Source organism: Montipora foliosa, chromosome 13, assembly GCF_036669935.1.
Source record: "Montipora foliosa isolate CH-2021 chromosome 13, ASM3666993v2, whole genome shotgun sequence".
NCBI classification, from domain to species: domain Eukaryota; kingdom Metazoa; phylum Cnidaria; class Anthozoa; order Scleractinia; family Acroporidae; genus Montipora; species Montipora foliosa.
This window is the reverse complement of record NC_090881.1, coordinates 30,633,155-30,643,154: the sequence shown is the minus strand read 5'-3', so window position 1 is coordinate 30,643,154 and position 10,000 is coordinate 30,633,155. Positions and strand designations below refer to the sequence as shown.

The window sequence follows — 10,000 nt, the reverse complement described above, 5'->3', positions numbered from 1 at the left end:
AGTGTCTAGTCCGTTCTAGCACTGGAGCCCTAATTGGGGACACTGTCAACTGAAATCAACAATTAATGCAAATCAAGTCAAAGTTAGCTTTTGAAGAGAGGGGAAAACTGGAGTACCAGCAGAAAAACCTCTTGGTGCAGAGTAGAGAACCACCCAACTCAACCCACATATGAAGCCAAGTCTGGGAATCGAACCTGGGCCACACTGGTGGTAGGCAAGTGCTCTCACCACGGCGCCATCCCTGCACCCAAACTTAGTTACACTGGCTGCGTTCACATCTGGGCTACCAATTATAGTTAAGATGGGATAGCTATAGTTAGCTATTTCGGTAATGTGACCGCTTCTCTGTTCGCTTGAACTATAGTTAGAAAATTTACACCTCAGCGATTCAAAACTATACAGACTAACAGTTACTATAGTTATACCCAAGCAGGGTTCATGGATTAGTCTTTTTGCATGTGTGAGATGAGCATATATAAATATGCAAAATAGATTAAACCACCCTTGAGGTCATGGAAGAGACCATGCTCGGCATGGCCGAACATCGGTGCCCAAATGTACTGCGGTGGTGACCAAGGTCAGCTTAATTTGCATTTTTCTCTGACGGTTTCCTGTTCGTGGGTCCCTAACCTTTTTTTTTATCAACGACTGGAAATTCTCTAAACAGACAAGACTCAACAAATTTGGACCAAGCACTGAGGGAGCTAATATATATCCTTTTTTATCTTCAAACAAACACGACCCACCCACCCACCCACACGGTTTAGCCTCACCCAACTTGACACTAACTTAAGCTAAACTTCAGTTACCTTGTAGATGTGACTGAAGCCATTGTAAATCTCCAATTTTAAGCCATTTAGCTTTGATAACCAGCCAGTTATTTATCATCAAAAACAGATTAATTCTTGGGTGGATAAAGCACAAATGATCCTGTACATTCTTTGTAAAATTTCGAATTATTTTCAAAGCATCTTTGCTCTGATACATTGGGTTAGAAATTTCAGAGATTCAGTACTTCACACCCAGTTGACTGATTAGAAAACAATAGCCTTATGCTAATGAGGCAAAAATGTAAACAAAGAGTCCTGGCACCAGTTCCTAGAAGGAGGAATAAATTATTCAAGGGATAAATCTGCTATTCTAACTCAACAGAATTTATTCTGGGGATAAAGGTATTCCTGGGCCGGGTTCCTGAAAGGTGTAATAACTCTAATCCAGGGATAAATGTGCTTTATTCCAGGCACGTTTATCCCTGGAATAGGGTTATTACACATTACACCTTTCAGGAACCGGCCCCTGGAATAGAGTTATTACATCTTTCAGGAACTGGCCCCTGGGCTATAGTTTCGTAAAATAATTACATAATCACCTTTCTTCAATGAATAAGATTGATGAGATTGCTGGAGTGCATTATAATTTTATTATTAATTACATTACATTAATATTGATAACAGGTTGAAGTTGATTGGGAGAAAATTAATGCCAAGATAGATATGGAGTTACAGAAAGAAGCAGCCAGGCCAGGAGCAAAACCCTATAATGGGTAACAAGACAAATCCTGAACATGTTTGAAGTGGCACTTTCATGGTGAACATTTACTTTAACACTGTAATCAAAATGTCAGGTAGATAAACCTACTCACATAAGTGACAGTGTGCTTACAGACTTGCCAAGTGTCTAGTGCAATCACAATGGATTTCTTGCAGCTTGGAATTATAAAGACTCTAAAGAGAACACTACTGTTTATACAAATGTGATCTGGTTTATTTTATTCATGATGTACATGTTGTGTATTGTAAATATAAATGTTATCAGCAGAGTTGCAAATGAGCGTATTAAAATGGCAAAGAAAGTAATGACGTGTATTCAGTGTTTACTTGTCCATTTTATTAAGAAAATACTAAACTTTGTACATAGGAAGTTCCAGTTTGTCATATCTGACAAAAATAATGTGATTTCATCACTCAGTTGCAATGCTCATGCCTAAAACGTTGATGAGATGCACTGTGAGGGCCTGTTTATTTTGTCCTTGTCATGCAAGCAATAAATTATTTACCTTAACTTGAGAAATAAGTTAAAACTGTGAGTCACAAAATTTGGAGCCAACAATATTTCTTCAAAGTCCAAAGAAAAAACACATGGAGAAGGCTCCAAGGTACTGACTGATTTAAGAGACACTGGCTATAAATGGGAAAAAACTGCCAGGTCATCCAGTATCAGACGTCCCTGAGCAGCATGGGAAATTGCTCTTTAGCAACAAAGAGAAATTTAGGACAGACTAAACACTGACTTAAAGGGACAATTTTTTCTACTTTGCGTACATGTACCTGTCATCATGATCTGTAATTCATGGCAATTCTAATTCTTGGATAGCAATATGAAATGCCCTTTACAAATTATTTCTCCTGTCTTTGACAAACACATTGGAAGGTAGCTAGCTTATTTGGATGTCGAGGTCACATTCTTCTCTTTTGCCTTTTTACTAAAGGATTTCTGTTCCTGTGTTCATTCACACAGCTGCTACCTTACATTTCATGGTGATGTCACTCCTAACGCATCCAAGGATAAATTTCGTGTCCATTCATAGAGTTTATCAGCTTGATCTTCCCAGTCATTATCATCATTATCAAAAATATCCTTGTTATCAACCTCCATTTCTGGTGTTTTTCCATCCTGTTATTCAGGGTAAAAAAAGGTGTCAGAAGCGATAATATTGCTTTGCTTAACTTTACGGTACCAGCAGTTGATTTTTATTTTGATCTCTGTAGTTTGTCTCCAGATAAATTATGACAGACTAAGAGTTACTAAGACAAAGTATACAGCTTTGTGTTTTTTCATTGTCATGCAGTGTGACCTTCCAGTTGAAGTATGTCTGTAAAGACAATACAGTCGACTCCTGATAACTCAAACCTTCAAGGGAAATTGAAAAAGGGTTGAGTTCTCGGGATTTAACCCTAACCCTAACCGTGAAGATAAAGGCACTGAAGTTAAATGTACCCCAAAATGGACCTGACACGTTTTGTGTAATGCAAAAAAGGACAAAGATTACAGGGCTGCTTCAAAATAAATTAAATGTTTTGGACTGTAGTACACAGTTTGTTTTGATTTGTCATGTACATACATACTTACATACGTAATTGACCGCTCCCCATAGGGGCTTTTCAGGGCCAAGGAAACACAACGAAACGACAGAACAACAACAACAACTGTTAAGAATCCCAACTGGTCGGAGGCAAACCAGTTGGCTATTTACAAGTGCAGCTAGGAAGTTGAACCAGGGACTACCAGGATCAAATTCAACGAGTGGTCAGAGTGGGTCTTGAACCCGGGATCTCCGGATCTCAAGGCAAGCCCCCTAACCACACTGCCTTCTTACACTCTATATAGAGAATAACCAAAAGCGAAACAAAAATTGGTTCGATTTAGCGTTTCTCATCTGAGTTAGCGAGGGTTCAAGTTATCGGGAGTTGACTGTATGTAACTTCAGCAAAAGTATGATCAGTTTCAAGCAAGCCCATTCTTACAGTGTACTTACAAGTTCAGGGCGATCTAGTCCATACATTTTCCTCATTTTTGCCACTCTCATTACAGCCTTACGTGATCTCCTGACTGGAGATGGGTTGCTGTACTCTGTATATGCCTTTTTCCTAATTAAAAAGATATGTTAATATTCTATGTATTCATCAGTAAACTAACTTATTTCAGAATGAAGGGGGTAGTTTCTAAATAAAATGTGGTGCTGTGTCAGTGGGGAAGTAGTATACAAAAATTTGGTTTTATCAACAGAGTTGATAAATTGGCCACCGTACAGAGATTCCAAAAGCTGACATTTCGAATGTTAGCCCTTCGTCAGCCCTTGGATTCGCTCTGACGAAGGGCTAACGCTCAAAACGTCAGCTTTTAGAATCTCTGTACGGTGGCCAATTTACATTATCGACTCCGTTGATAAAACCTAACTTATTTCAGGGTCATTGCTCCAGAATTAAGGCTTGTGGGCTTCAAAAGCTATGAAAAGAAGTCTTGCATTACATGTCAACTCAATTTCATCATCCTCTATTTGTGTCACATGAAATTTGCTCTATTCTTCATACAGCATACAACTCATACATTCTTCCTGTGCTAAAATCCAAGTAATTTTATTCATACCTAAGAATGGGGATTGTCCTGATGTTTGCCACTTGAATCTCCTGTGTTGGTTTAATTGACAGCAAATCAGGACATTCCTTTAGTAGCTGAGGAGTTGTAAGGCCAAACTCCACATACCCAAAGATATCACGCACAATGTTATGCCGAGGAATAGCTGTGTTAAAATAGACCAAAACAATGACTTTAAAAGGACATCAGAAAACGACTCAAGGAGGTTCCATAATGCATCACTTTGAAACAACTAAATTTAATTATAGTTTAAACTTGTCAATAGCAATAGGTAAATTTATTTGGAGCTGTTAGGAACTTGATAAAATGTGCACAAAAATAATAATATGATGAAATCTATCAAAAGACACTTAAAGAATCTAATTACAGTAGAAATTATGTTTCAAGTTTAGACACACAGGCAAAATGTACATATATGAAAAATATGTTGCAGCTTTAAACTGTGAGCCTTATAAGTGCAGTATGTAATAAGCTGCATTTACTTTCACACACTGAAATTTTAAGCTAGTGAGTAAATGACATCACTTTTTCCTAGATGCAACCCTCTCCGGTCCAACTGGTCAGTTTTGAAAATGGCAGACTGTGAAATCCACCCTTTGGATGAAAATCCAAGCTCAAAATTTTGCCAGTCAGGTGTTAAGCAAACATTTTTTATTATAGTGTAGCACTTTAAGCACTTGTATAAAACTTATTATTGAAATTGTATACCTTGTTCTAAGGACTAAATTATGACCAGCAATTTCCATAGGAAGTTCTTTAGATACTGATTTTCAAAGGGTAAAATGACTTTACAATGGTTTATGGTCACAACATTACAAATACCAGCAGGAGGGAATTGAAGTACAGCTGTATTATTCTAAAAAAATTGAAGTGGTACATCTGCCTTGCCCGTGGACATTACAGGAGAAATGCCTCAGTGCCTAGCTGCTCTTAGGCAATCTGACAGTGCATGTTATATCGGCCAGAAACACTAGCCATATCATAAATCTTGACTACAATAATACTTGTAGTCCCCCAGCCCTAGTGAAACAAAACAATGCAACTTTCTGTCTAGTTTTTTTATTCTTAAAAATTGTAAAAGTACATGTAGTTCTTTTTAGCAATGACATTTTGAATAAAATTACTGGGTTTATTAATCGGTAAATTATTATTTTTATTCTTGGACTTGGACACAATAGTGACATCATCTTCAATCAAGGCACAAAAAAAAATGTGTAGAGTAGACATTGTACTTGTCTTCATGAAGGTTTACATGTATGTTAAATGAAAGACCTCAAGAAGCTGTTATAGTGTAGCATTTTTATTAGTCCTCTGACATGTTGTTAAATTGTTATTAAACTGTTATTGTAAATTCAAAAACTCATTAATCATTCATTAGGCTAACAGCCCATCAAAAGATCAATAACACGTCACGTGTATGAACCTTTATACCTGGTAATCTATGATCATTTGAAAAGTCCGGTGGCAGCTTTGATTTCAGTCCCAGGGGAGTGCGGGGATGAATGCGCAAACAATGCAAATTGCTTATTCTCAAATGAAACGATCTTTATATTAAGATCAATAGTGATCTTTATATAAAGATCATTTGTGATCTTTATATAAAGGTCACTATTGATCTTTATTAAATAGTCATTTTCATCAAAATGTCAGCCATTGCAAATTTCTGGGCAGATACTTTTACCCATCCTCCTTCCAAACTTCTTCAACAAATTTTGTCAACCAAAAAATTCAACGGCTCTGCCATCATATTCACAATCTTCCTATCTAGACTTTAAATTTTGTCCCATTCCACGTCAAACCATGCTGCTTCGTTCATTTGTTCAGCCTTGGATTTAGCCAGTATGCAAAAATATCAAAAGAACAGTTTGTGACATATTGTGTTGATTTTGAAGCAGATTTTTTCCAACAGTGCTTCTTCTTCATTAGCAGTTTTCAATTCTCTGAACTAGTTTCTCTTTTGCATACTTTTTAACCAACTTCCTTCAACCAAACAAAGAATAAGGACTGAAGGACAAAACATGCTTTTAAAATTACCGTATTGCTTATAAGGTCCACTTGTTTTTTTGTATGCTGATATCTTCCCCTCACAATTTGAACCTTTGTTCAGTCTCCTGAGGGACACACTGTTTGTGGAGTATTTTTGAATCTGTTCAAAAAAATCGCAGATGTGTTTTATCGGGTTTAAAAACACTTGGCTATGCCTCATGTTTTTAAACCTGACAAAACACTGCTGCTCGTTTTTTAAAAACTATATAAAATTACTTTTACTTTACAGTAACAGTTTAATAACATGTCAGAGGACTAACAAAATGCTACACTTAAGACAGTTGCTTATTATTAATGTATTTCATACCATCAAGTGTCAGCCTTCTCCATGTGTTTGACTTTCCACCAGTTTCTGCTGGACACTCATCCAGATGACTTAAATACTGTGGGAAGAAAAAGTATGGCAACAGATTATTGTTCTGCTTATATATTTACTTCCCTGGAAGAAAAAATACTGAGTATATTTGGAATTTTTATGGACTCTGCTGTCAAGACAAGGATGCCTGGCAATAACTTACCTTCATATAATCCTTCATTGTTGTTATGTCAATTTCATCTGTTATTCCATCTTTTTCTCTCTGGCACAAGTCAGCAATTAACTGATCATAAAACTTCCGATTTCCCATGAGTTTAAGTGAATCGCTTGCTGCCTGTGAACAACAAGAACACTTCCTGACAACATCCATTAAAAGCCATTCACATATGATAGCTAAATATTATGTTCTTGTGTATTGTTTGGGTCATAATTAATTTTACCATGTGTTCATACAAAAAAAAAGGAAAAATAAACAATTTCACCAATTTATAGACTGTCATCATGTTCAAAGTGATTGGAATAAGCTGCCATTACAGTTTGTCATGCAATGTACCTCAGATGTAGGCTTGATGACCTTTTTACCACAGTAATACTTGACTCCTTGGCCCCTACTTTGAATAAAAATCTTGAACATTATAATAGGAGGAAATTCTGCTCCCCCAAACCTAAAAATTGAAAAAAAAGATAAATCTAATAAAATGTTACAAGGCTTCACTTGTACATGTACATTAATTCCACCACTTCTTGTTCGATTTGCATCCCTATCAGTAGCCTGTTGGCAAGTTGATTACATTGTAATGAGACCATATGAACCTTACATACAATTTATTATATATTTTCTGCCTTGCATGTGATTTTATATGACTTTCTATGTACAAGATAGATAGATAGATAGATAGATATAGATAGATAGATAGATAGATAGATAGATAGATAGATGGATGGATAATTTACTGAATATAACTTTGCAACCCAAGAGTTGAATTACATCATATTTACAGGATAAAAAGATTGAAAAAATTAATATGAAGAAAACACCTTATTAAGTCACTACATGATAACCATAACATTAAAATGGATTTTAAAGTGATAAATTGCTAAGAAAGCATAATTCTTAAGGTGTGATAAAATTTACGTCATGAATCCTCAAGTGTGTTAAAAACAATAAAACCATTTCGAAATCTGTCTGTCTTGAAAAACCTGATTGAACTGGCAAGCCTTTCTGAGGTTATGACGCTTAGCATTTTGTGGGGGAAGTAAATTCCTGAGCTTGCTGTCTTTGCTTTCTAAGATTTTCTGGAACAGTTTGTCCGTCAGCGCTTGCCTTCAGTCTGACAGAGTGACAAGACTTGTCTTAACAAGGGCTTTATCATACAGCAAACATGAGAAATTGATACGCATTGCCCTGACTTTTGCTCTGCCTCTAGCTCACAAGGAAGATACACAGGTAGACCGTCATGAAAAACTCAGCAGGCATATTCAGTGATTGGCAGATGAAGGTACGATAGAGCTGTACTAATTCATTAGGGCCTAGACCTGCGCGCTTTAAGGTGGCTCAACACAGTTTCAATGCTTCCAAGTAACGCTCTTATTCGAAGGCTTGGCACTACAAAACTGTATCATATATTTTAATTAGCAATATTGTGGTACCAAATGAATCATGGATTATTGCCGAACAAGAGGCTGTCATTATTGTGTTGTAAAATGTCATTGTGGCAACCGTTACGCCCTGCAAAAACACCCATATTTTGTCTTTAGCTGCTTATGTCTCAAAAACGAACTCAGAGACCCCCATATTTTATTTCTCAAATAATCAGAAGGGCAATATGAAACTTTCTGCAAAGTTTAAAAAAATTTGGAAGAGCAGATTCAGAGCCACCTTAATTCTGAGATTGTTTTAAGGTGGCTCTGATTCTGTAGTACAGAATTTCTTTTTAACTTTCATCTTGGCTTTCTGATCACTTTTCGGCAGTAAAGAGGGGGGGGGGGGGGGGGTTAACTGAGTGTGGTTTTGAGATATGAGCAACTAAACTCATCTCATCTCATCTTCGTTCCTCAAGGGACCCTGGGAACAAGGTGATGTTTACAATCCTCTTTCTGTTACCTGAACCTGACTCTGGCCTGAACAACTGGATCTTGCAAAAGGTCAGCTTCTAGAGGGGATACTTTTCTTAACACTTCATAGGTAAGAGAATGTTCCTAGAAGGAGTTAAGCATATTACAATGATAACATTGTGGAAAAGGAATGGGGCAGTCATGTAACTACAAAAAGCAGAACCACCCAAAATTAAAGCAACCACCTACATGTATGACCCACTATAATTCAAAACTAACCAGAACAATAAAACAACAATTTCAGAAGCAAAAACCCCTAAGGCGGCTTCGAAGGATTTTAACTAGAGTATATATTGAAAATGGACAATTTGACACCTCTTTAGACCACTAGTCTTCTCTGAACTTGAATGAGTGTTAACCATTAAAAGGGCACTTAAAGACCGTTTTAAATTTATATAATGCTATAGACCTAAAGTAACCCTAATCGTCTCACGCTCGAGGGAGAATTGTCGGAAATACACAGTACCCGGCCCTCATCCCGCAACTTACCGCTGCACATATTGCGTACTTAAGTAACTTGAACATTTGCTTGTCCCTATAACAGCACCAAAATCGTTCAATTTTTCTTGCTGCCTCCACCCTTACGAGCCTGCAAGAAAAAGTGAAATTCTTATAGTGCAGAAGCATAGATTGATTGATTTACTTCAATTCGTTGCATTATTGAAAGTGGGCTTACCTTGAATCAGAAGAAGCTTCATTGCAATTTTGTCGCATATTTCTTAAAGAAATTCAAATAGAAGAAGGCAAGTTAAAGAAGAGGAAATATAAGCTAACCAAATGACCGAAGTTTCACAGAGACCACGAAATTATAAACTTTGGTCGGCCATGTTGTTCTGCAGCACGTTGTCATGCCGACAGCAGCGTCTGGTCAGCGGGCGTCATTTTTATTGAAAGTTGTGTCATAAAATGATGATCGAAAATTAACAATGAGCAAAGCGTTCATGTTAGGCCCATAGGACGTCCCATAAATGACAACATGGCTTCTCCATTGGCACGAAAGTTAATCGCCTGGATCAGATTGCGTCACATAAACAGGTGTGATTGACTCTGCTTTATTTGCCTCTTAATTTGAGATTATGTTTTTGTATTGAATTGAGATCATGAATTGGGTTTTTTTATTCAGGACACGATTAGCGACAATAATTGGTGCACAATATTCCACTGGTAAGTTTTTAAAATCGTTATTTCACCTGGTGTACCATAAAAAAAAATTCAAGTCTAGGTTACCAACATAATTTTTATTGGTTCCATTCCTCACATTTCCTACACCCACGATTCTCTCATCTGATACAAATGATGACGACGATGAAAATAACAACAACAATAATATTATTATTATTATTATTATTATAATTATAATATTTTCAT

The 10,000-nt window shown here is 36.7% G+C and overlaps 3 protein-coding genes across 3 annotated transcripts in view; 2 read left to right on the top strand and 1 right to left on the bottom strand.

Moving 5' to 3' along the window:
- Positions 1-1,856, top strand: part of LOC137983555 (intraflagellar transport protein 80 homolog) — a 13,811-nt gene extending 11,955 nt beyond the window's left edge. The window contains exon 25 of the mRNA XM_068830710.1: positions 1,455-1,856. Within this exon, the coding sequence (XP_068686811.1) occupies positions 1,455-1,547 (93 nt within the window). The 3' untranslated portion in view covers positions 1,548-1,856. The remainder of the gene's footprint in view (positions 1-1,454) is intronic.
- Positions 1,857-1,865: 9 nt separating this feature from the next.
- Positions 1,866-9,491, bottom strand: LOC137983557 (uncharacterized protein CXorf58-like). Its single transcript, XM_068830712.1, has 9 exons — positions 9,309-9,491; positions 9,122-9,221; positions 8,622-8,716; positions 7,071-7,182; positions 6,720-6,851; positions 6,509-6,584; positions 4,147-4,300; positions 3,536-3,647; positions 1,866-2,673 (listed from the first exon to the last, which is right to left on the bottom strand). The coding sequence occupies exons 1-9, from the start codon at positions 9,344-9,346 to the stop codon at positions 2,533-2,535; spliced, it is 960 nt and encodes a 319-aa protein (XP_068686813.1). The 5' UTR covers positions 9,347-9,491; the 3' UTR covers positions 1,866-2,532.
- A 62-nt stretch (positions 9,492-9,553) lies between these two features.
- The window catches only part of LOC137982143 (methylcrotonoyl-CoA carboxylase subunit alpha, mitochondrial-like), a 10,415-nt gene continuing 9,968 nt past the window's right edge, over positions 9,554-10,000 (top strand). Inside the window, exons 1-2 of the mRNA XM_068829207.1 lie at positions 9,554-9,667; positions 9,756-9,796. Of these exons, the coding sequence (XP_068685308.1) occupies positions 9,609-9,667; positions 9,756-9,796 (100 nt within the window). The 5' untranslated portion in view covers positions 9,554-9,608. The remainder of the gene's footprint in view (positions 9,668-9,755; positions 9,797-10,000) is intronic.

Excerpts from the sequence above, each read along its gene's own strand:
- LOC137983557 (XM_068830712.1), bottom strand. The coding sequence starts at position 9,346 with ATGCGACAAAATTGCAATGAAGCTTCTTCTGATTCAAG. Across the intron at positions 3,648-4,146 it reads AGGACAATCCCCATTCTTAG|GAAAAAGGCATATACAGAGT; the intron begins GTATGAATAAAA and ends CTTTTTAATTAG. Across the intron at positions 2,674-3,535 it reads GACTAGATCGCCCTGAACTT|GATGGAAAAACACCAGAAAT; the intron begins GTAAGTACACTG and ends CCTGAATAACAG.